General features: G+C 47.1%; 1 protein-coding gene across 1 annotated transcript in view; it reads right to left on the bottom strand.

The window, feature by feature from the left end:
* KAZN (kazrin, periplakin interacting protein) overlaps positions 1-26,569 on the bottom strand; it is an 844,711-nt gene that overhangs the window by 694,934 nt on the left and 123,208 nt on the right. The window contains exon 3 of the mRNA XM_075906495.2: positions 4,918-5,075. Coding sequence (XP_075762610.2) covers positions 4,918-5,075 — 158 coding nt within the window. The remainder of the gene's footprint in view (positions 1-4,917; positions 5,076-26,569) is intronic.

Here is a 26,569-nt window from a genome sequence, read left to right on the forward strand (position 1 = left end):
GATGTTCTCCCAACCATCCTCGCGACCTTGGCATGGGTGACAGCTACACCAGTGAGAATACAGTAACTCAGGTAAGGACTTTGCAATGTGCCTGCTCAAACCTAGGTAAGGCCCAACTGGGTGCCCATCACCACATTAACGCTGCCAAGAAGACTTGCTTGTGGGTGCCTACATCACAAGTTGAGTATATCCCAGCTGCAGTTGCTCATTGGCACCTGCTGTTAGATTCTCCCTCCTGCTATCAGAATGGGTGAAGAGGCACAGGTCTCATGTTTCTGCATTTTGAGGAGGCTGGTTTCTCCACACTAACAGAATGGGGCAAAATCTCCTTTGATGCACTGTGGCTTTTGTCATTTCCCTTTATGAAGGCTGATAACCGGCTCCTGTTATTTCCTGTAAGCCCAATTAAAAACAGCACCAGGTGGATTTTTGTCTTTTAGACTAGCCTTCACCTGACTGCAATTTCTCAAGTCCAAAGAGCCTTCCCCCACAATGCCGGACTGAGATTGTTTAGCTTTAAGAGACTCAAAAGTTGGTTGGCTACTAGCTAACAGCTACAGCCAGCCTTTTTGCTGTGACTGCTGACTCCTTTGTGAACCTAGAGTATGGGAGTTTGCTGCGTCCCTCTCCCTCTGGCTGGGCTGGGCAGGACAGGGGGCAGATGGGCTGTGCTCTTTCCTCTCAGCCCCTGACAAGCAAGCAGCCCTGGTATGAATCTCAGAGCAGAGGCTTCTGTCCTCCATGCACCCCAACCCTCACCTCTCCTCAAACACCCCAACCCTGACCATTACACCCCCCATGCATGGCCCTCTCCCCTGAGCCCTTCTTCACCCCCCAGTCCTGAATCCTGCACCCTTTACCAGTCCCCCAACCCTGACTCCTGCACCTCCCACTCCCTCCTGAGCAAGCCCCCTGCCCTGAGCCCTTCCTCACCCCCAACCCTGACTTCTACACCTTCCACATCCCAATCCCTTCCCTGACCCTCGCCACACCCTGCATCTGACGAAGTGGGTCTTTGCCCACGAAAGCTTATGCTCCTACACTTCAGTTAGTCTATAAGGTGCCACAGGACTCCTCGTCGCTTTTGCAGATTCAGACTAACACGGCTACCCCTCTGATACTTGACACCCTGCCTTAGACTCCCTGCATTCGACCTCACACTTAAATTTCCTACAGGTACTGTTGTATCACAACCACCCCTCCTCCTGCTCTGAGGGCCCCCCAGGCAGTGCAACAGAACCTTTAAGAAATAAAAGTTACTTTCACCTCTGCTTACATAGCACCTTTTACCACTGTATCTGAGCACTGCCCAGTCTTGAATATATTTATCCCAGCAAGGACAGCACTGTTATCTCTAAATTACTAGTGGGCAACGGAGAGAGACTCTAATGGGGAACTGAGGCACAGAGAGATTAAATGACTTGCCCAAGGTCACACAGAATATCTGTGCTGGCACATGGAATTGAAGTCCATGCCTTTCAAGTCCCAAGCTAGTGCCCAAGCAGCTGCCTCAGAGTTCCTCCCATCCTCATTGATTTCCACCTCTGCAATAGGGATGAGAGTACAGTATTCACTTTCCCCACTCTGTTTTGTCTGTTTACATGGTGGGTTTTTCAGGACAGGGGCAGTCTCTTATTACTTGTGCAGTGCCTAGCACAGTGGGTCCCTGGAGCTTCCCAGTCCTTTGGGAGTATAAATAAGTCATACTAAGGTGGAAGGGAAAGGAGAGCTCATGAAAGACACGGAAATAATTGCATTGGTGAATGTTTTTTCTTCCTGGTAAGGAGGCCAACAGGGCACCCTGCAACTGTGGTTACTACATACTTTATATGCACATACTGGAAGTGATTTTCCTATTTATGTACTTCGCTGCCAACATCATGGTTTTTGATTCCCGACAGAGTGGCTGTTTGGTTTTAAGTCTTGGAAGTCGTCACCTCATCTGTTCCGTCCTTTTAATCATCATCGCTGCCTCCCACCTTGTCAGCCTTCCAACTTTCAGATCCAAGGCAAACCACGTCCAGTGCTGCCTGGGAAGCGTTCCAGATGTATTGTGAGGACACAGAAGCTCTTGACATTTTCCCCATTGTTATTAGCATTTCCTTAATCAGCCACAGTATCACAGGCAGCACTTAATATGCATTTAGGGCAAATGGTAGGCAAGTAGCCAGTTCTCAGGTGCTGAAAAGAAGTTTCTGTTAAAGTGTCTTATTGGCAGGTCCCTTTCTTCTTCTTCTTCTTTTTTTTTTTTTTGTTTTGTTTTGACTGTATATGTATTTTATCTGCACTATGCAGATGTCACTAGAGCTCTTGCCTGTGCATACCTGGCTCCCACTGAAGCTTCCTTTAACTGCAATGGGAGCTGCATTTGTGCAACTAAGCGCAAATTTTAACCCTTAGCATCTTTCATTTCTCTTGTAGCAGGGTCCCCCTGTTTGGCTTCTAGGTGATATTTGCATAAGTTAAGGTAAGGAGCCCTAGGCATCAGAGGAAGTTCCTTTGCGAAAGGTGTGCAGCATTGCACTTGATAACTGAACCTTCAAGAAATAGCCCCAAATACAGTTTCATCCCATGATAACACATCGAGAACTCACTGCACGTGCTCCTTCTTTTAGCCTCCCAGTAAGCTACCTTCTCCTAGCACAAGGCGGCGTTTACCAGTCCCACACAGCATTCTGGGAGTTGCAGTTCTGCTGGTGCATAATTAGCAGCAGGCATTTTTGAACCATCACAGCTGTGAAGCTGAATCTATCTTCAAAGGGATGAAATAAAGAAAGACATGGAACTTTTTTGACAGAGGCTTTCTTTTAGGACTCCCTGAATGGAGTCCTCACCATGTGTCTGGTTGTGTACAAAGGTTGTGTTCCCCTGTTGTTCCGATCCCTAGTAAAGTTTGTCCTTTCTACCACTACACTGCCTCAATCACTGAAACTGTGCGATGGCCATTTTTCATGGAGTCCTGTAAAATGTTAGATATGAAGACCCTCAGGCGGATCATCCATAATCCACACAGATGAGAGGGAGTGGCAGATGGCTGAGTTAGGGAGACTTGTGGGCTGGTGAAGGAGGATTTTTGCAGTTGGCGAATGGTTCTTTCTGAGGCCAGGGCTACACTGTGGGGGGAAGGTCGGCTTAAGGTACGCAACTCCAGCTACGTAAATGTCGTAGCTGGAGTCAATGCACCTTACGTAGAGCTTAGCGCCGTCTCCACAGTGGGAGGTCAATGGGAGAAATGCTGCCGTTGACTTCCCTTACTCCTTGTAACAGTGAGATATACTGACACTAATGGGGGCTCTCTCAGCATTCCACTTAGCGGGTCTTTACTAGACCCACTAAATTGAGCCCCAGAAGCATTTATCCTCTAGTAAGTGAAAACGTGGCTTGACTTGCCATTCCCTCCTCCCTTTACTCCAAGGATGGAGCATACCTAAAGCAATGGGGGTATACATGGCACATACCTGAATGCATAGTCCCGATTCTACTAGAAATGTATTCAGCACTAAAACTGGTGCATTATTGCTACCAGAGATTTCCAGCACTTCTTTTTTGTATAATGAAAGCTCGATTAGCTAAACTAATTATGACCAAAGGGTTTTGACAGAGACACAGAGAGGCAGAGATGTGTTTGCTCAGATAACCACCAGGTTCCAAATGAGAGACTATGGGAGTAATACATGAAAGGAGTTGGTTTTTCTATTTAAATTTCCCATTTAAGTACTTGTAAAAGCAAGTCACAGGAAACAGGTCCACAGAGAGCGCTCGAGTAAGTGAACAGTTTGGTTAACTGAGGTTTGGATAATCATGTTTGTACACTATCTGCAGCAATCCATGTAGGTATTCCCACCGGCAATACAGGGTTAGCCATGGAATAGTGATGAGAAAAAGGCTCAGCTGAGCGGATTTGCACATAATGCAGCTAATCCGTGCCGGAATAATTTCCTCCTCTTTTATTTTGCAAACAGCTCTGCATTTCCTTTTCTCATCCGGAGTTTCAAATGCGAGTTGCAGCCCCAGAATGCTCCCTTTCATTTCTGTTACTGGCAGTCACCAACTGGCCCAATTGAGCAAAGTTATCCATTGCCAGTCTGAGGAGAGGGGATGGTGAATAGGAGTGAAAGGATTTGCATAATGTGGGGTGCTTGCATTGCCTTTATTCTGAGTATCCTGTACGTACTAAAGGGGGAGATCAAATGTACATATTTTAAGAGCAGAGACCTTCTTAGTAGCAGACCCAGAATTTAGGATTGAGACAAAAGAGAAGGGAGGCTGTTATGTTTTCAAACAACCATCCAACACAGGATGACCTTTTAGTTTGTAAAGCTTGAAAGGGAGTCTAAAAAGGTATTGAATATTTTCAGAAGCTTCTTCTATTTAGCTGGAATCATCCTGGCACATGTTTACTGTATACAGACTTTCTGAGACATTTTTACATAGGAGTTGCAAAATTCCAACGAAATATCTGAAAAGCCACGAGATCCTGTACAAGCCACAGCTCAGAGCATAGCTACACCGAGCAATTACCAAGCAACTATATAGCTACACCGAACATGTTACCTGCCGGCCACCCTTAAACTGGCATTCAGCACAGATGTTTACTGACAAACTGATTTTCCCTTTCATGGGAGCAATGCTAGATTCCCATTGACAGGTTGATTACTCCATTTTCTTCTGTAACTTTAAAGTAATTTCCAATCCTAAATTCAACATGCTGGCTGTTACAATCCCAATAGTTTCTGAACCAAGATGTCCTTCTGCCTTGGCTGAGAATTTCAACAATCTAAGTCAGTATCAAACAAATGTAGGGAGCTAATGGATTTTCATAGCTTAAACCTGCTATAAAAACGAGGCACAATCTTTGGCTCTGTAAAATGTGCATTTCCAGGTGTCTTAATGGATTCAAGCTTATTGATTTCCTACCTGTGCATCTATTAAGAGGTGTCTCATCAACAACATGGAGTTTTTCAAAGACTCTTTTTCATTGGGCAAGAAAGTATCTTCATCCTCATCCAGCATTTTTGACTTGTTCACGATAAAATGCGAGATCTGGTCATTTAGGGTATGCAATGACTGCACAGCTGTGGGAAGAGAGAAAGAAAACAAAGAGCACTGAAACCATGCAGGCGGACTGGCTGGAATCACTGCCAACACCTGAAATGTCCAAAGGATGGGCGGATGTTATCATATTCTGGAGAACTAATTAACCAAGGGTTAAAACATACATATTAACAGTTGAGACAATAACATATTACATTAGATTAAATATTTTACTAAAGCAAGCAGATCCTACCACACCTTGACTGTATTTAGAGTCTATGGCTATGTCTCCACTCGCCGCACCAGAGAATAACTCCTTTTTGTGCTACAGCTTTTGCACAAAAAGGCATGTGTGGATGCTCTGCAGGGGTTTCTTGTGCAAAAAGAGCCTATCAGAAAAAGCATAGCTGCTCTGATGGCCATTCTGTTAATGCATGCAGTGTGGATGCTCTCTTGCACAAAAGCACATCGCTTTTGCAATGTGCTTTTGAGGTGTAAATGCTCTTTTGCGCAAGAAGTTTTCGCAAAAGATCTCTTCTGCAAAAAGCTTCTTGGCCAAAAACCCCATAGCGTAGACAAAGCCATAATGTGCAAGATCCATTTCCCTGGCTGGTAGATACGCTAACACTGCGTGAGTGTGTCTACTAGCCAGGCAGTACACAACTACACAATAGAGAGGAGGGGGCCAGGACTAGGCCAGGGCAGGATGGAATCCCCAGGGCCAGATTCGTCCATGAGCCCCGCCAGGATCGTGCGTGGGACGGGCAGCACCCTGGAATCTGCATGTGCCTGGGCCAGGCCCGCTCCCCACCAGCCAATTCTCCCCTCTCCCACTCTTCCCCCGCTTATACTGTTGGCCTTCACAACATCGGCTGGCAACGAGTTCCCTAGATTGATTCTGTTATGTGAAGAAGTACTTCCTCATGTTTGTTTTAAACCTCTGACTTGTTAATTTCACTGAAAGCCTCCAAGTTCTTGTGTTATGTGGAAGGATAAATAACATTTCCTTATTCACTTTCAGGATTTTATAGACCTCTACCATAGCCTCCTGCAGTCATCTCTTTTCTAAGAACAGTCTTTTTAATTTCACCTCATGTAGAAGCTGTTTCATTTTGCTAATCATTTTCGCTGCCCTTCTCGGTACTCTTTCCAATTCTAATGTTCCTTTTTTGAGTTGGGGTGACCAGAGCTGCACATAATATTCAAGGTGTAATATTCATGTTGTAGCAGTAAGATATTTTCTAATCAGTCTATCCCTTTCCTAATGGTGCCTAACATTCTCACCACTTTTTTTTTTGACTGCTGTTGCATATTGAGTACATGTTTTCTGAGACTATCCACAATGACTCAAAGATCTCTTTCTTCAATGGTCACAGCAAAGTTAGAAATTGTTACAGGCAGTCCCCGAGTTACGCGGATCCGCAGTTACGAACGGGGCACTTCCTCTCCCTGGTCTCCAGCAGACCAGGGAGAGGAAGCAAAGCGGCGGAACTTGCGGCCAGCTGACAGCCCAGACGCGTCTGGGCTGTCAGCTGGCCGCGTGCTCCGCTCTGCTCCCCTTCCCCCCTGGTCTGCAGACCAGGGGGAGGGGGAGCAGAGCGGAGCAGAGCAGAGCGGCGGAACGCGCAGCCAGCTGACAGCCCAGACGCGTCTGGGCTGTCAGCTGGCCGCGCGTTCCCGCTCTGCTGTGCTCCGCTCTGCTCCCCCTCCCCCTGATCTGCAGAGGGGGGGGAGCAGAGTGGAGCACGCGGCGAGCTGACAGCCCAGACGCGTCTGGGCTGTCAGCTGGCCGCGCATTCCGCCGCTCTGCTCTGCTCTGCTCCCCCTCCCCCTGGTCTGCAGACCTGGGGGACGGGGAGCAAAGCAGAGCAAAGCCACGGAGCCCGAGGGCAGCAGGATAGCCACGGCGCGTCTGGGCTGTCCCGCTGCCCCCATGCTCCACGGCTTTGCTCCGGACACCTGTGGTACAGCAGCTGGGGCGCTGCCGGTTGGTCCCGTAGCGCCGCTCTGGGCGCCACTGGACCAACCCGGCAGCACCCCAGCTGCTCTGCCCCAGGTGTCCCCAAGTCAGCAGCTGCTGAAAATGACCAGTGGCTGACTACAGGAAGCCCCTGCCCCGGGCTTCCTGGAATCAGCCGCTGATCAGTTTCAGCAGCAGCTGACTTGGGGATGCCTGGGGTTCTTAAGTTGAATCTGTATGTAAGTCAGAACTGGCGTCCAGATTCAGCCACTGTTGAAACTGATCAGTTTCAGCAGCGGCTGAATCTGGACGCCAGTTCCGACTTACATACAGATTCAACTTAAGAACAAACCTACAGTCCCTATCTTGTACGTAACCCGGGGACTGCCTGTATATCATTTGGAGTGCCACAGTTTAGAAAGAAATCACTGGAAACAGAGAGCTTGATCAGTTGCAAGTGTCCATTTATTTCATAATACAGAACTAACTAGAACCAGACCAAACTGGCTGAGCTGACCCCTAGTGACCTCCTAACTCAGTTACTATAACAACAAGATCTATATCTACAACCCCAATACACAACAGACCTCATCACTTTGGATGCACAGTTAGTTATGGGGTAATTTCAGGGTTTGTGCTTGGTGTTGCACTGATAGCTCAGGAGAATGAAGTTCTCATCATCACAGAAGAGCTTTCCTCATCCTGCCCTGCCATTGTGACTCAACCCAGACCTGAAGGGACCTCTTCTAGAGGAGAAAAGGGAGTCAAGTGTGCTTCATTCACTCCTTGATTTCTCCACTGAGAATGCTATCAGACAATGTGAAATGCAGCAGTGGCTTTTGTGATTGCTGGGCTGAGTCCAGTTCCCAATCTAGAGGGGAAAGTCTCCTTGTGCCATCACCAACTCCTAGACAGTCCTCTTCCCTGTCTGAACAGCCTCTTACAGCCAAACTTTTGCAGCATCAAAAACTCATTCTCTTAAGATTAAGAGTGTGGCACCGCAGGCAAATAGGGTTGCCAGATAATTTCACAAAAAATACCGAACATGGAGGGAAAAAAATTGGTTGAGCAAAAAAAGGGGGACCAAAGTTGTTGAGCAAAAAAAAAAAAACACTGCACCTTTAAATCCCCATGCTCTTCACTCCCCACATCTGAGAAAAACAGAAAATACTGGACATTTTACATGTCAGATATTTTCTTTTTCTTTTTTATCAAACAGAGGCTGCAAATACCGGGCTGTCCAGGCCAATACCAGACACCTAGCAACCCTACAAGCAAATGGGTTACAAAACAGGGTTTTTGCTCTGCATATGTTTAATTATTACCCACCTATTCTTGCATGAGTATGTAGTGCTTCATATGACAGAACAGGACAGCAGCATTCATAGGCTGGGAATGCCTAGTGGTAAGGGGCGACTGTGTTACAAAATAATATTTTTGGCTAATGTATTACACTAGCTTCTAGAGGCCCCGACTGAAAATGAGGAGTCTTTGTGCTGAACTTTATGACTATACATAAGAGAAAAGCTCAGCCGTCAATGGCTTACAAATCTAAATAAACCAGCCAGACAGCGGCACGCTATGAGCGTGAAGTGAGTGACTGGCACCAGGACACACAGCAGGGTAGTGTCAGCACTGTGATCAGACCCACTCACAGCGGGGCAAAGAGGGACAAATGCCCTGGGGCCCAGTGATTCAAAGGGGCCCATGGCTCCCAGGCCCTGGGGCAGCAGCTAGAGCCTCCCAGGCCTTTTAAATCACCACAGGAGTGCCACTCCACACAATGCAGGGGAGGGGGAGCAGCACTGTGGTTCAAATGGCACCGAGGGGCGGAATATATGGAAGGCCAGCAGCCCCACCCCCCACTAAGGCTCAGTACCAGGCCCCCTCACACCTTTCCTGGGGGTCCATAGAAGCTATCAGCTCCCCCTGACTACAATTAGAACCCAGATCAGCTGACTCCCAGGCCAGCTACCAATTCACTAGACCATGCAGCCCAATGAGAGGACAAGGAGAAAGCGATATGAAAAAATAGAGAGTGTATGAGCTGTGGGAGGCAGAACCAGAGAGAGAAAACCAATAAAACTCTATAAAATGTGCCTCTGTTTTTATATACTGAATACCAGGACATGAAATATTAATCTACCTTTAGCAATCTAGGGCCAAACCCAGATGAAGTATGTGGGGGAATTCTGCCCCTGCTCCTCTTCCATGTAAAAATACATCAGCTGCTACATGTTTGTGGTTCATCAAAGTCCCCAAGCAAATGCACTTTATGATCGTGTAAGTTATATGAACCATAATGAGATGAACTAATGATCAAATTTATCTCTGCATAATAAAAGCCTTTGTGTTTCCACCCACTGGAAAAATCTATGATGCAATTTGCACTTAAACCATCACAAGTTTTGAGTTTTCATCTTCACTGTAGGCCTGTCAAATAAATGAGCCTAAAATTATTCTTCAGTGTATCTTTTTCCCCCCCTAGTTTCAGGCAGTAAACCGCTGCTAAGCTTCAGTTTATGGTAGCCTATTATTCCGAACTGTACTTTGGCTGTATTTAATGTATATTTGCCAGTCCTCATTTGCCAAGGTTGTTTATGAATTAGGAATTGTGTGTAGAGGTCTCTCATAATCTGATTTTAAAAGTGTTCGGCAATGAAATTAGAAAAGGAAATACTTCTTCAGACAGTGGGCACTCGATCTGTGGAACTTGCTGCCACGGGATGTTCTGAAGGCCGAGAATATAAATGGATTAAAAAAAGAATTAGATATGTTCATGGAGGACAGGCCCATCAATGGCTCTTAGACAAGATGGTATGGGATGTGACACCATGCTGCAAGTGTCCTAAGTCTCTCAATGCCAGCGGCTGAGCCTGGATAACAGGGGACATATCACTCAGCAACTTCTCTGCTCTGTTCATCCCCTCGGAAGCATCTGGCATGGCCACTGTCGGAAGATGGGATACTGAGTTAGACAGACCATTGGTCCGACCCAGTATGGCTGTTCTTATGAGTCACGTATATAAAGGGGTTGGGGTAGAGCATGGATGGGCAACTTAGGCTAGTGGGAGGGGCCTATGAGTGGTCCTCCATCTCAGTGGGCCACAAGATTGCCGTAATCAAGACCATCTCCCGGAATAGGGTAGTTTTGCTCACTGTGCTTGCGTACCTAGAATTTGCAGGGTGTGCCGACTGAACCATAGCAGCGCTTTGATTGGATGCAAAGGGAGCAGATGGCTCTCAATACATGTGTGCAATCAGCACGCACCTCACTTTACATGCCCTTGTGGGTCATGTTAATACTACTCGTAAGTAAAAAATGACATGGATGGAAACCTGCGGAATCGATCAACCTGTGCGTGAGCAATGGTAAACAAAATGTCTCATGGGCCACATATCAAATCCCAATGGGCCACGGGTGGCCCTCAGACCTCAGGTTCCCCACCACTGGGATAGAGTGATTGATATCCCGCACTTGGGGTGGATGAATCCCAAGCACTGCTGCATGCTGGGGACCAACTGACAGGACTATGCAGCACTTTAGGGTATGTCTAGACGACAGGGTTTTGTCGACAGAAGCTTTGTCGACAGATACTGTCGACAAAGCTTCTGTCGACAAAGAGCATCGAGACTACATCCAGTTCTGTCGACAAAGCAAGCCGCTTTGTCGACATAACAGTGTGGACGCAAAGGACAGTGTAGATGCAATAATGCCTTCTATCGACAGAACTCTGTCAACAAAAGGCATTATTCCTCATAGAATGAGGTTTACATACGTCGACAAAACTGCTGAGTTTTGTCGACGTTTATGTCGACATAACTCAAAGGCAGTGTGGACGCAGGTATAGTTTTGTCGACAAAAGTCCACTTTTGTCGACAAAACCCTGTAGTCTAGACACACCCTTAAAGACTAACAAGATGGTTTATTAGGTGATGAATAAACCATCTTGTTAGTCTTTCAAGTGCTGCATAGCCCTGTCTTTTGTTTCAGCAAGACCAGACTGACACAGCTACATCTCTATTACTGTAAATATGGACATAGCATTAGTTGCTTATATGGCTCCCATCCCCCTGGTATCTGAGACCTTGTCTATACTAACCCCCGCCAGTGATCTAAGCTGGCATACTTATGGCAGCGTGTTGCATGCTGTAAGTTCGGTGAGGGCTGCTTTCCCATTGTTGCCGGCTACTTTTCTTGTCCTGGTGGAGTATTGACATCAATGGGAGAGGGCTTGGGGATCGATTTATCATGGCTATGCTGACATGAAAAAGCGACAGCCAGTGGATCGATCGCCGCAGCGTCAATCCCTGGCAGTCCTGAAGAAAAAGACCTGGGGATTAGAGTGGATGAGAAGCTGGATATGAGTCAAGAAGTGTGCCCTTGTAGCCAAGAAGGCTAACAGCATACTCGGCTGCATTAGTAAGAACATTGTCAGCAGATCTGGGGAAGTGCTTATTCCTCTTTATTCAGCACTGGTAAGGCCACATCTGGAGTATTGCATCCAATTCTGGGCCCCCATTACAGAAAGGATATAGATGCATTGAAGAGTCCAGCGGAGGGCAACAAAAATAAGGAGAGGCCGAAGGATTTGGGCTTATTTAGTCTACAGAAGAGTGAAGGGGGATTTGATAGCAGCCTTCAACTACCTGAAGAGAGGTTCCAAAGAAGAAGGAGGCTGTTCTCAGTGGTAACAGATGACAGAATGAGGAGCAACGGTCTCACATTGCAATGTGGGAGGTCTAGGTCGGATATTAGGAAAAACTATTTCACTAGGAGGGTGGTGAAGCACTAGAATGGGTTACCTAGGGAGGTGGTAGAATCTCCATCCCTGGAGGTTTTTAAGTCCCGGCTTGACAAAGCCCTGGCTCGGATGATTTAGTTGGGATTGGTTCTGCTTTTAGCAGGGGGTTGGACTCGATGACCTCCTGAGGTCTCTTCCAACCCTAGGATTCTACGATAACATGAGCCAAAGCTTCTCCAGGGTCTAAGAGCTTCTAATGTATGTGAATGCATTGCTATGGCAATATAAATTGTTCTGGAACTGTGAAATATTATTTCCAATGTAATATTAAACGGGGGCAGGCAGCTGGATTAAAAGTAAATTAAAATCATTTTTGAAGGTGAGAGACATTATGATTAAGTTTCCCATGGTCATAAGCCAAAGGAATTATTTAATACTGAAAATTCACATTTACATTTGAATGTTTTCCACCCCATCACCCAAGTCAAAAGCCATAATGGGAACAAAATGCACATTGGTTCTTCTGCATCTGATTGGAACCAGCTAAAGGGATGTGTTTGAGGTTCTGATAATTTAACCCAGCTGTGGCCCTAACCATCTCACCACATTACTACAGGGGAAACAATTCCATGCTTTGTCTTTTGTGCATTAATAAAACTCTCAAAAATTTAGTGGCAGGGTGGGGCGGTGCCTCTAAAAGTGTGAAGAATCACCTTGATTCCCAAAGCATCCATGATGATCTTAACCTTTAAAAGTTCCTTCCAAGACTTGCATCTCTCTTAACTCACCCTAACCCATCCTCTCTTTCCTCTTCCTTCTTTGTACGAAATGCATGCTTGGGAACAAAGAGCCTTTGGAGGATGAGGCAGTAAGTATGGAGGATTTGATCTGAGTACTGGGGTACTAAGTGCCTTGTATTGGTTTAATAAATAATTGGCATTAAAGGCCTGAAGCATTGGATGGGCATATTTTAAATAATAATAATCAATAGTATGTCAGATCATGATTGGGGCCAAAAGCCAAATAATCTGTTCTGGCATTTACACATGCCCCTGTGTGCATTGGAATAGAATTTGGGGAGATTCAGCTATACAGGCAGCAGAATAGTATATATTCAATAAGGATTCCCATTCTTTGCTCTTATACCATGATAGGCCTTGCTAGTCTCCTACCCTGTGTGGGGACATAAGTAGGAAGGGGGATAAGGGATACAAGATGCCGCCCTCCCATACCACTTATCCTGGGCACAACGCAGCCTCTAGGACAGCACTTCTCCCTTACAGAATCAACGGTTCTATCCTGTAAGGGGCAGGACCACCTGCATACCCATAAAGATGCACTGACGCACACAAACACATGCCATTCACATGCAGACACACACTGCATTCCTATAAAAGGGGAGTGGGGCCTCCAGGGCTTCTCCTCCTGGAGACAATGTCCTAAATAGCTCCCCACTCAGCTGTCCTTGGTTCTGCCAGACAGCCCCCTTGACCTTCACCCTTCCAGGCCTGGGCTGCAACTGAGCTGCCTCTGGTGCTGCAGGTTCTTATATAGTCCTTCCTGGCTCCCGGTTGATTGGTTGACTGTCCAAATCCGCGAGGAGGCAGCTTTGAATATCTCAGTCTAAGGGTACGTCTAGACTACCTGCCTCTGTCGTCAGAGGCATGTAGATTAGGCTACCAGACATAGGAAAATGAAGCGGCGATTTAAATAATCGCCACTTCATTTAAATTTACATGGCTGCCGTGCTGAGCCGACAAACAGCTGATCAGCTGTTTGTCGGCTCAGCGCGATAGTCGACATCAAAGGCATTTGTCGACCACCCAGGTATGCCTCCTGGGATGAGGTATACCTGGGTGGTCGACAAATACCTTTGATGTCGACACCCACGCGTCCAGACTATCACGCTGAGCTGACAAACAGCTGATCAGCTATTTGTCGGCTCAGCGCGGCAGCCATGTAAATTTAAATGAAGCAGCAATTATTTAAATCGCCGCTTCATTTTCCTATGTCTAGTAGCCTAATCTACATGCCTCTGGCGACAGAGGCATGTAGTCTAGACGTACCCTTAGTGCTTACTGCTCTTTTGATGCAGAATCAACAAAGAGGAGCAGCAGAGAATAAGTAGCAAACTCCGTTCTGGAGCTATTGTGACATAAAAAGAAGTACATGAACTACCTAGAAAGTAAGTAGGAATGACATATTCATTTTAGCAGCTAACAGAGGATTTGCCAAGTGGAAACGGATAAAATGAACAAGAGAAAAATACTATTACCGTTTTTATTTTATTTTGAAGGGGTTTTTTAGAACAATGGAAAGTCTCACTAACTATTATAAAAAGGAGTAGTGGAGTGGCATAGGGACTGGCAAACTTGTCTACTAGGCTATAGAGCCAGTTGTCTTTATGACCCCAATCATATAATTGGTTGCACTGCAGGCAGACTTCTGCCCCCACAAAGAGCTGATGAAGAATCAGGGCCTAACTCACCAATTTAAATCTGACTTCAGACAATGGCGATTGCATTTCACCAATACTATACAACACAGTTCTGTAGAGCATATCCGGCATAGTAATCCTGGCAATTTACCAGGGGTAAGGTTTGGCAACAAAAGTGCTATCAACATGCAAAAGTTGGCAGAAGTAAAAACCATTGCCTCCCATTGTCCATGTTTCATGGGTGCATTGCTAGCAGCCTGTCAACAGACAGAGCAAAGCAATGTGGATAATCATCCAGCAGTGCAGTGTTGTGGGGAGGCAGCGCTGATCCCTGCACTTCTTAGGATTCTCTCTGAAATCCCCCACAGCATTCTCAGCTACTGGGAGCAACATCGTGAGTAGCTCCATGAGCTCTCCATGCTGAGGAACGTCAAAGCAGCAGAGCAGTCTCTCCAGACTTCCTCCTGCAGCAGACTGCTGCTGCCTGCTGTTGTGTTTCTAGCAGGGCAGGACAAGAACATTCCAATTATTTGCTTTTTTTGTTTGTTCCCCAAACAGAGCAGCTCACTTAGTTATCACATACTTCCTGGAGCTTTGACAAGGAAGAGATGCATGGCTGCAGAGCAGCAGAGATCACAAAACACTGAGCAGAGCCATCAGGACAGGCATTGTGAGATACTGGCAGAAGCCAGCTCTCTCAACAAGAAAAACAACCGAGTCCACATTGGCTCTTTGTCGACAATGAAGGGAAGGGAAAAGGAAAAAGTCTCTTGCAGGGCTAGAAGTTTTTTGTCACCAAAACTGGATTCTCTCTTCCTCCTCACCCCCACCCCCCGACCAAAAGTTGCATTATAGTGTGTACGCTTTCATTGTTTTGTCAGCAAAAGGCAGTTTTGAGTTATAAAACATGCTAGTGTGGACAAGGCCCAGGAAAGATTGTGCAAAATAGCCACAAAGCATTTGAAAAATTCAGTCCCAGGCTTGCAAACTGCAACAGATTTAGACCCAGCCAAAGGGATGGAGGGAGGGGAGAGAAGAGGCTTAGATTCTTTCAGAAGAATACTCTATTGATGAAGAACTGCCAAAATACCTTCCGTGGTTGTTTTTTTATGTGTTTGTTTGTTTTGCACTCATAGCCAGGGCTTTCACAACAGCTCAGAAGACTGCTAAGATTGTAACCTAAAGCTTCTATAGTACCAATTTGGAGAAAACGTTAGCTTTCTGAGATCAGAAAAGTCATATAGCTTGCTAGTATGTTTCTAGAGCTTGTTTTGTTATTCTGGGGCTTTGTCAGACAAGTTCTGGCTAGATAGAAAAGGTGATCAAGACACTTTAGAAGGTCTGCTGTTAGCCAGATGATATTGTTTTATTCATTGTATCAATATTTCATACACTTTTACGATTGAACTGAATAGATTAAGGCCCCAGAAGAAATACTGCCCCAAGCTCAGCCATTTTTTCAGTACCTCTTTCCAGTGAGTAATAATTAATAATAATGTTTAGCACTTTACACACACATTCTCGCTCTCTTTTATCACCATTTCTCAAAACACATTACAAGAGTGGGTCGTTATTCCTATGCTCACGCATGCATATATTGGGAAATAACGTAATGGAGTGATGTGCTCATGGTCACTCTGGGAGATTGTGACTGAGCTGGGAAGGGAACCCAGATTTCTCCACACCCAGTTCTATGGCCTTAATCCCTCAGACCTCCTTAATTAATAAATACTACTGTGCACACAAAGAATCTTGGGACACAATTGACTGAGTCTCCCCTTCCTTTGGGTGGAGGCTGTCTGGTCAAACCATCAACTTCCAAATGTCCTAGGTAGCTGGAAAGAGAATCACTCAAGGGCTTTAGAGATCTCCATTTTGTGGGTGGCCTAAAATAGGAAGCTGACGTGAATATGTAAGTTGCTGGACTAGCTACTAGCCTCTGTGGAGCAACCATTGTTGGAATAGGCAGGCAAGAGTCATGCAGGATAGCCATACTGCACAAGTCAGGGATGGGATGGATAATTAATGGAGATTGCTTATCTCCTAGAGCTGGAAGGGACCTTGAAAGGTCATTAAGTCCAGTCTGCTACCTTCACTGCAGGACCAAGTACCATCCCTGACAAATTTTTACCCCAAATGGCCTCCACAATGATTGAACTCTCAACCCTGGGTTTAGCAGGCCAATGCTCAAACCACTGAGCTATCCCTCCCCCCAATGGTCAATAGGTGACCTTAGAGGAGACTGGAAAGTGGCTAAAACTCCCTCCAGCTCAGGAGACAGACATAGTGTTGTAAGGCCCATGTAGTGAGTGTAGGCCCATGCAGGAGGAGTCTACCAGTAGGACAGAATGGCAATTTCCTGAGTTCTGAAAATCTTGGGAGATTTGCACCCTTTTGCAGTGGGACATGAGACCCTGGATGCTGTCAGGGTTCAGATAAAATCCAACCCCAGAATTCCCACTCTGGCAGCATCCACATCTGGACAGACCACATGAAGAAGGCCACTTGAACACCTTGCTCACCTCTGATTCACACTTGCTACTTTTGGGAGGGGTGTCCTCTTTTAGTTTCTGTCATGCCATCATGATATGGACCAGCTGAAGGTTCTGTGATTTGAATCACTGGAGAGACCTTTCCATTCATCCACTATTAAATATCCCCATCAATGCCAAATACAAAGAAACTCCCAATAGCTCCACTTATCAGCAATGAGCAAAGGCTCCTGAAGCATTGTGTGGTCTGAGGGAGGCATTAATACAGCTAATAATGGCAGAGGAACAGAAAAGTCAACAGGCAAGTGGCGTATTATAAAATTCACACTTGTTGGGGAGGAAATCAGCGCACCCTCTCCTTCATTTCTCTGCCATCCACCTCAGCAATCAGCAGGATTAGCATGAATTTTGCTCTAAATTACATACTCACCATGAAACCCATCCCACACCTTAAAGCTGAAAGGAGCAGTTTGTTGGTGTACACTAATCCAGGTCACCTCCTTTGACGATCCCAGTCAGAAGCAACAGACCTGAAATATTTCCCTGGAATTATGTGCTCGTCTGGATAGACAGAGGCTGTGCAAAGGAGAGCTTAGTTCTATTCCTCCTTGCGGCTGACACAGTGTGACATTTGGCAAAAGACTTCAGTGCCTTCAGGATACTGATTTTCCTTTGATCTAGGTATGAGAAAGCACTGCAAATGGTAGGCACTGGTCTTATCAGCACTGTGTCAGCACTTCACCCTTCTGAGGTAAAAAAGGGCTTTCAGGAACCATGCTGACAGGTGGAGAAACACCACGGAAGAAGCCAGCCCTGCCTGGAAACTGAGCAGACCAGTGTGGACTGAGGCTGGGTTCTCTTCTGAGCCATCCAGGCCGCCTGTCCTCACAGACCCTTCCCCACCATGAAGCCAGCAAATGGAAGCCACTCTGAGTAGTATATGCCTGTGTATTTTTTCCCAGTTTTGTGTATTTCAGACTCTATGGTCTTACAGGCCCTAATCCAAAGCCCACTGAAGTCAGTGGACAGATTGACATACAGTCTAGAAAGCTGTATAAATAAAGCTCTAGGAATTTTTGACAAAACGTTTTTTCATCAGAAAATGCTAATTTGTCAAAACTAAACTTTTTGTGGGAAAGGGTCTCCCCCCCCCCCCCCCCCCCCCCCCACACACACACAAAATTTTGAATTTTTGTTCAAATGGTCAGAGAATATAAGAATTGCCACACTGGGTCAGACCAAAGATCCATCTAGTCCAGTAACCTGTCTGCCAATAGTGGCCAATACCAGATGCCCCAGAGGGAGGGAACACAACAGGAAATCCTCACGTGATCCCTCTCCTGTCATCCATTTTCAGCCTCTGACAAACAGAGGCTAGGGACACCATTCCTATCTGTGATGGGGTTCTGCACCTGCGCCCTGTAAGCCGCCCGAGTGCAGCTTGTTGGCGCGCTCTGGCAGGCGAAGGCCACGCCTACCATGCCTGCACGGAAGCTACCCTCCCTGAACACGGCAGCATTAGGACCCTAGGACAGCTGCACGTCAGCAGCGGTGGGACACTGGGCCACACAGAGCGGGGAGTTCAAAAGGGCAGGGGAGGAGGAGGACAGAGTGGGAGAGCAGGGACTGGTTGTGCTCTCTCCCACAGAAGGGCCGGCAGACACCGCTGTAGCGGAGGAGCTGGAAGGACGGACACTGAGCTTCTCGGGCCAAGACGCTGGAGGGCCTCGATCGGAGGACATGGGCCAATGCAGATGGTTGGCAGGGACCCGGGGTGATGTTGGGGATGGAGCACCCATGAAGGAGAGACCTTGGGCAGGGTGAGGAACCCCAAGGGGGATGGTAGCAAGGCAAAGAAGAGGGGGATGACCGGAGACCCTTAAACGGACCTTGCCACACTACCCATCCTGGCTAATAGCCATTGATGGACCTAACCTCCATGAATCTATCTAGGTTTTTTTAAAACCCTGTTAAAGTCATAGTCTTCACACCATCCTCTGGCAAGGAGTTCCACAGGTTGACTGTGCACTGAGTGAAAAAAACCTTCTTTTTGTTTGTTTTAAACCTGCTACCTATTAATTTCATTTGGTGACCCCTCGTTCTTATATTGTGGGAATAAGTAAATAACTTTTCCTTATTCACTTTTTCCACACCAGTCATGATTTTATAGACCTCTATCCTATCCTCCCTTACTCTCTCCTTTTTTCTAAGCTGAAAAGTCCAAGTCTTTTTCATCTCTTTTCATATGGGACCTGTTCCAAACCCCTAATCATTTTTGTTGCCCTTTTCTGAACACAACAAATTTTAAAATATGACAATTTCCAGTTTTCCTATTAGAAATGAATGTTTTGAAATTAAAGCTAAATTATAGTAAAATATTTTTAATAAAGCTGGTTGAACTAGAAAGCAACTGTTTTCATTTAACATCAAGGAAAGTCATCTTTTGTTTGTAGTGGGGGTGGGGTGCGGAGTTTTTGCAGATTCAGTCCATGAATTCTTTCAAGATTGTGACTTTTTGTCATGACTTGGGAAAAAATGTTGATATCTCAAAGATTTTCACAGAATAGGAAAATAGTTTCCCACCCAGATCTAATTTATAGTCCCCTTTCCTAATCCTCTTTTTCTTGCCTTCTCTATCTGTCTTCATTTCTTCTCCAGGTCTCTCTCCCATTAAATATAAAATCAGGCCTACTTGTTGGACTCCCGCTGGTCCACCCCACATTGGCTTTGAAACTGCACTTCAAATAGCCACCCTGCCTCTGTGCAGTATATGTGAGGTTCTGCTATGGTTGCAGTGAGTTGAATATCTCTGCAAGGAAATCCCTGTCCCTCCTTGACTAGAACTGCATGAAACCCCACTACAATTAGATCAGAGTTTAATGCAGAATCAATGATTTATTTTCTTCCTGCAAATTTTCCATCAGTTCTACTCATTACCCATTATATAAAGTACATGATTTTTTTGTGCTCACTTGGCAAATTCCTACACATCAGTTCAGGCAGTCATTTGTTTAATTTGGTTCTGCACCATATCATCACAAGTTATGTATGCTTCACCAAACGGGGCTCCTTGGCTATTTATACCAGGACCATGGACAATGTGCTTTTCATTTCCTGACCGTAGTCTTCGGGACCCTTGCTAGTTCCTGTACTCATCCATCTTATAGTTTAAGTATTCTCTCTCTTTCCCTAGGCCCATTACTTTGGCTTTGTTCACACTTTTATAAATTAAGGTCTTTCGGCATTTCTATTATAAATCTTTATGAGTCCGACAGAAAAATTCACTCCAGTGAGGAGTGCAGCACAGAAGTGATTTTTTTTTCGTAATGAAATCTGAGGTGGGGAAATAAAATCCACATTGAACTTGTGTGCTGTTAGATAAGTTAGCTATATTTTCTCAAAGAAAGCAGATTAAGCTTTGCTCCCCTTCCCACCTGCCAGCCCTGCATAATTCTTTGTTTTCTTACTTTTAAAAAAATAAATTCACTTGCATTGCATGGCCATTTTATTTTGTCTAGTGGATACTGGGCACAGCCACACACTGGACTTTCATGACCCCTTTCATGTAGCTATCACACGATTGTAAATGATGCACTGTGTCTTCCTTATGTGGATCTTCCACATAAAGGGTATGTCTAAACTACATGGCTCTGTCGATGGAGCCATGTAGATTAGTTTACTTGAAAAAGGGAAATGAAGCGGTAATTTAAATAATAGCCGCTTAATTTAAATAAAAATGGCCGCCGCGCTGTGCCGATCAGCTGATTGTCGGCACAGAGCGCCAGTCTAGACGGGGATCTGCCGACCCCAGAACCCTTCGTCAGCAGATCCTTTATGCCTCATGAAACGAGGCTTACGGGATCTGCCGACGAAGGGTTCTGGGGTCGGCAGATTCCCGTCTAGACTGGCGTTCTGTGCCGACAATCAGCTGATCGGCACAGCGTGGCGGCCATTTTGATTTAAATAAAGCAGCGATTATTTAAATCGCCGCTTCATTTCCCTTTGCCGTCCTGCCTAATCTACATGGCTCCGTCGACGGAGCCATGTAGTCTAGACACACCCAAAGGGAACAGTCTGCTACTGCTGCCAGCTAGTGGAGTTATTCCTTTAGTTCAAGGGGTAGAAGTCTGTGCTTTGGTGAAGAGAGTCCCAAGCTCAAACTTTGTTGTTTGGAACACTCTGCAGACAGAACAAATTGCCCACCCTCAGCCCCACACACGCCCTCTGTAAAGAGACTGTAAAATGGGAGCTAAGATGGGCTGATGGGTGTGCAGGAGAAAGGAGTCCTGTGTGGGGGGGTACTAGCTTTGATGCTGCTTATATGGCAAATCGGAAACATTAGTAGCAGTGGGGAGGGGCCACATTTGCCCTCCACATGGAGGTTTAGGCCAGGGGTTCTCAAACTTTGTGATACCACAACCCTCTAAAATGCTAAATGAATTTGTGTGACCTCGCCACCCTCACTGCCCTGGGTCACTTCCTCCCCCCTTCTCACCAGACTCCTTGCCCTCCTGGGGTTCCTTCAAGGCATTTGCGGTCCTCAACGCCCTTCCCCCCTGTAGGCTCCTTCCCCCATCTCTTTCTCCTCTGTGTCTCTTTTCCACTCTGCGTCCCTTTGTTTTTTTTTTTCTCTCTTTCTCTCTCTCTCCTCTCCTCCTCCTCTGACCCCCACGTGCCCTTATTTACCTCTGGGTCCTCCGCCCCAACCCAATCCTCCAGCCCATTGCCTGAGGGACCCCGCCCTCTCCCAGCTGAGAAAGTGTTCGGTCACCCAGCAACCATGCCCAAGCTGGCCCCTTGCGTGTCCGCTCCTGCGCTGGCCTCACTCTCCCGCTGTCTTGCCTCCTCCTGTAGCTGAGCCGTGCTCCTGAAGTCCCGCAGCCCCGGCCACACTGCGCAGCTTGCTGGCGGCTACGTTCCGCCGCCCTGCCGCTCTTCACAGCCCAGGGGAGAGGTGTCGCAAGTGAAAAACCAAATCCAGCTGAGACCCCCCCCTTCTAAGTTGCTCGCAACCCCCCTGGGGGTCATGACCCACAGTTTGAGAAACGCTGGTTTAGGCAATAGCAGAGCCACTGGCTACTCTCCAGTATGCACCCCCCAAAAAAGTTCTGCACCTACAAAGGAGAACGCAGCGTCACAGGGAGCTGCTTGGGCCATGGTCCTGGCATTTTGCATGGGCTGCTGTCCAATGCAGTGGAATTACATTGGCTCTCTTTACAGCCTTTCACACTCCCAGGGGAAACATCAGGCTTTGACTAAAGGTATGTCTGCCCTGGAACTTGAGGGTGTAATTCTCAGCTTGAGGAGAAACACTGCAACTAGTTCTAATTGTACTAGTGCACTAAAATTCCCAGTTCCAGTGTAGCCATACCTGTAGTCTCTTACCTCCCTTGAGAAAGGTGTTATTTTGTTAAGTTCCTGATAAGTTAGACACAGAGAGGGTATGTGATCTACATGGGTGGCAGGTGAAGGTCCAGTTGGGGAAGGCAGCTGAAGTCCTCCCTTTGCTTCTAAAGCCACACCCCTTCCCTGAGACCACACCCTTTCACAACCTTTCCTCCTCCCAAACAAGTCTTGCCCACCCGCAAGGGCATGGCCACAGCCCCTCCTGGGTGGCTGGGCAGTGTAGGCAATTTTAGGAAGGCAGTGCCTTCCCTTTCCTACATTACCCAGCACCAATGGTGTTCCATCCATGGGCACAGAAATTGGTGACTAAGCAAAGACGAGAACCCAGAAGTCCCGACTTTCAGATCCCTGGGGAAATCACCAGACCACACTTTGCGCCGGCTTTGGTCTTAGGGGAGCCGCATGTTCATTCTTAGCAATGGCTCCAGTACCAGCTTCAGATGGCAAGTGACCAGCAAGCAAAAATATCAGTTGGAGACTGTGGCCCAATAGCTCCAGCATGGGCTCTGATCCATTAAGCAAACATCTGTATGTGTCCCACGACAGGAGGCCTTACATAAATGCAGAAGAGCAAAATTCTCTCTTGACCTGCCCTCTGGATCTCTTTTCTGCAGGGCTAATCTGCATCACATCACTCTGCACTCACACACACGGCAATTTCCCATTAATGTCAATGGAAGTTTGACTTACCGAACAAAGGCACAATAAGTCGTAGTGATGGGAGAGGGCAAGTTTGCCCTTAGGCTCGCTATAAAACAAAGAAGGCACCAGCAACTTTATTAAATACATCAGTTCTGGCCTGATCTCTCCCTAGAATTAAAGCTGCTAATCTGAATCCCATGTATTTTGCCCAAGGAGGAACCGGAGACAGCTAATTTGGGATCTGTTTGCACTGGAACAACTCCAAAATCCAGCTTTGACCTGGGAGGTTAGGCTCTGCTCTCAGTCTTACCAATGGGCATCCAAAGCAATTCCTTTTAAATCAATGGATTCATCCCAGATTATTTATTTCAACTGAGACAAGAATCTAACCTATGGATGTTCCAATTATAATTTGTTAATTCTATATGTCACCACCAAATTAAACTTTCCAGAAGTGAAAGTAAGCTAAATTTCTTACAGGTATTGTTGTATGTCAAGCACATGGAGGGGATCTGGGCAGGGTGTTGGGGGGGATTGTGATACAACAGTACCTGTAAGACATTTAAGTGTGGAGTGCAGTGTGGGGGCTCAGGGCAAGGGGATGTGATGGATGAGTGTGGGCTCAGGATAGGGGTTGGGGGGGAGTCAGGGTTGGGGTGAGTGAGGAGGGGCTCAGAGCAGAGGTGTAGGGGGCTCAGGGCAGGAGGCTGGGGTGTGAAGCGATGCTCAGGGCAGGAGCTGGGGTATGTGTGGATACAGAAAGTGCAGGGGGTAAGAGCGCTATTGAGGGGGGTAGGAGGGCTTGAGGCTCCCAAGATTCATATTAGGAGGTGGCTTGCTGTTCCCTTTTGTCACCCTCAGGAGAGCGAGAGGGAAGTTCATGGTGTGGGTCGCTCACTCTTCTGCCCCTCCCTTCCCTTCCCTAACCAGCAGAGAGAGGAGTGCACAGAGGCCGAGCTTTGCTCCCACTCCCTGAGGGGAAGGGGAACAGCAAGTGGTGTGTTGTATGAATTCTGGGGGGTGGGGAGTTTCAAGGTGCCCTGAGTGGGGTCTTGGGGCTGGGGCAGCCCCAAACTGGGGCGGGGGAGCACACACCCAGCTGGCCCCATTAACCCACCTGTCTGCTGCGTCGCAGGTAGCCCTGGGAGCCCAGTGGGGAGCCCCCCATGCCTCATCTTGCAGCTGAGTGCCCCAGCCAGCCACCGGCTTACTTTCACCTCTGTTTGAAACGCTGCTTGAAATTGTTTTAGCCTCCTTGGCGGTAACAGCAATTTCCTATTCCTCCCATGCTTGCTAATTCCATGTTTCCCGTGACCCTGGTATGTGCTGCTAAGGAATATCTGGTACATTGAGTCCGGGGGCTAGCTCCCGAGCTCATGTATCTGTGTGTGACTCCAGAGCAGTCATGGGCAAGTGAGCGGGCCGCATGAGTGGTCCTCCTCCCTCTCAGTGGGCCGCAAGATTAAAATCGGGTGCGTGCAGTCACCGTGACCCCAAGAATGAGATTAAATACACCGCACTTCTTCTTTAGCAAGTCTTTTCAACACAGAGCGATCCATTATTGGGGGCAAATTAAATTGCCGGCAAAAGCAACATGAAGAAGCGGAGGGAGCGCCCGGCTATCACCGTGTTGTGTTCAATCCTCATGTGCCTCACACGTACCCTGGCTTTAAATGTGTCACTTCTCATTTCACTGGGGGCTGCTCGACTTCCCCTCCACTTTGGGCCCCTCCCCTCCTCTGCCCCTTCCCTCAAATCCCCACCCGACCTCTCCCCTGCCTCCTCTCCTGAGCGCACCCCATCTCTTCTCCTTCCTGGCCCTTTCACCATTTCTGGGGCACCATGAATCAGTTGATTTGCACTCCACTAAGGGTCCAGCTCTGCAAGCTCTGGGAGGGAGGGGAAGGAGCGGCAGACCCCCCGACAGTGGGAGGCAAAGGGGACAATTGCCCCTGGGCTGGTGATTCTAAAGGGCCTGGTGTTCCGGCAGCCACTACTGAGGCCCAGAGCCCTTTAAATCTCCACCAGAGCATTCAACGGTCGCTCCAGGCAGCGCTAAGGGCTGGGGGGTGAGTGTTGCATCATGCTCCAGGAGGCGCTGAGGACTGAGGGGGGGCATTGTGGTGCACTCGCTGCCCTGGCCCTGCCCACATTCCCCAAGGCCCCGCCCCATCTGGGGTGCGGAGCCACTCCCCCACCTTGCCCAGGGGCCCCACATGGCTGTCGGCTCCCCTGAGGAGGAGCAGGGATGGGGTGATCCAGAGTGCTGGGATGGAGGGGAAGGAGTAGGTAAGTGCAAGGTCCCCAGCATGCAGAAGGCACAGTGGGAGGAGGCAAAGGAGGGTGCATGGGCCACACATAGAACCCCGATGGGCTTCAGGTTGCCTCCCCCCCCCCTCTACTGATTGCTGCAGCTATCAGTAGAGGCTCTCTAGCTTTTCACCCATCACACTGTGTACTGTGTCCAGTTCTGGGCGCCACATTTCAAGAAAGATGTGGAGAAATTGGAAGGGGTACAAAGAAGAGCGACAAGAATGATTAAAGGTTTAGAGAACATGACCTATGAAGCCAGGCTTCATGAACTGGGCTTGTTTAGTTTGGAAAAAAGAAGATTAAGGGGGGACATGATAGCGGTTTTCAAATATCTAAAAGGGTGTCACAAGGAGGAAGGAGAACATTTGTTCCTCTTGGTTTCTGAGGACTGGACAAGGAGTAATGGGCTTAAAGTGCAGCAGGGAAGGTTTAGATTGGACATTAGGGAAAAATTCCTAACCGTCAGGGTGGTCAAATATTGGAATAAATTGCCAAGGGAGGTGGTGGAATCTCCCTCTCTGGAGATATTTAAGAACAGGTTAGATAGACATCTGTCAGGGATGGTGTAGACGGAGCTTGGTCCTGCCTTGAGGGCGGGGGGCTGGAATCGATGACCTCTCGAGGTCCCTTCCAGTCCTATTATTCTATGATTCTATGAAACTGAGATGAGAGTCTGACCCAGGCTGATTTCACAGGTGGATTCTGATATAGAAGATCTTCCTTGGAGCAGCTGGATTAAATTTCAGAGTGTTGAAACAGCACTTGCCATGCAGATACTGGGAACTGCACTGGAAATTAAAGCTGTTTGGGTATTTTTTTCATTGCTGAGCCTTTGTCCAGCAGGCAACAATTGATACATCCCACATATAATTATTCTGATATTACAGAGGCCCAATGTCATAGATGGCAACCCAGCTTCCAAAAGGGCTTCAGTCATCTGCAGAAGAACTTTACTGATTAGTATTTAAATACATGAAGAAGACCCTCCTGCCTGATGCACCCTCAAAATCTGAAGCGAGGAGAATGACAAAGCAAATTCTCCACCCCACCAGCATTAAATCTTCCCTTTTCTGCTGAACTGCACTTTACTAAACTGTGGGCAAATTGTTAGCTCCAGTAATGACCTACATAGAGAAACACATCCTTGGCTATAAATGCAATGAAGAAGGTATATTTGGCTTTGATCCCTAAACTGCAAATATATTACAGTTTCCATTGTAGACTTCTTGGTGTCGGGTTGAATAATACATCGGAAATACCACGAGCGAGACATTTAGCCTAATGGCATTTTAGTTACGGGAACCCCATCAGCTCCTAGAGACCTCTCCAATTTTAATCTCAACATTTCTCAAATGCAAGAAGCAATTTAAACAGGTGAATGTACCACAGTGATTCTCCCTTAGCGGTTTGACATTACCTCGGAGATTGGAGAAAAAGATACATTTTCTAAGCTCTGGACTTTTTGCATTGCTCCTTCCATCAGAAGCGACACACTGCATCTCTTTAAATGAGGACAGCATGTCTGACACTAGAATCAGCA

The sequence above is a fragment of the Pelodiscus sinensis genome, chromosome 24 (genome assembly GCF_052426305.1).
Source record: "Pelodiscus sinensis isolate ZL-2025 chromosome 24, ASM5242630v1, whole genome shotgun sequence".
NCBI classification, from domain to species: domain Eukaryota; kingdom Metazoa; phylum Chordata; order Testudines; family Trionychidae; genus Pelodiscus; species Pelodiscus sinensis.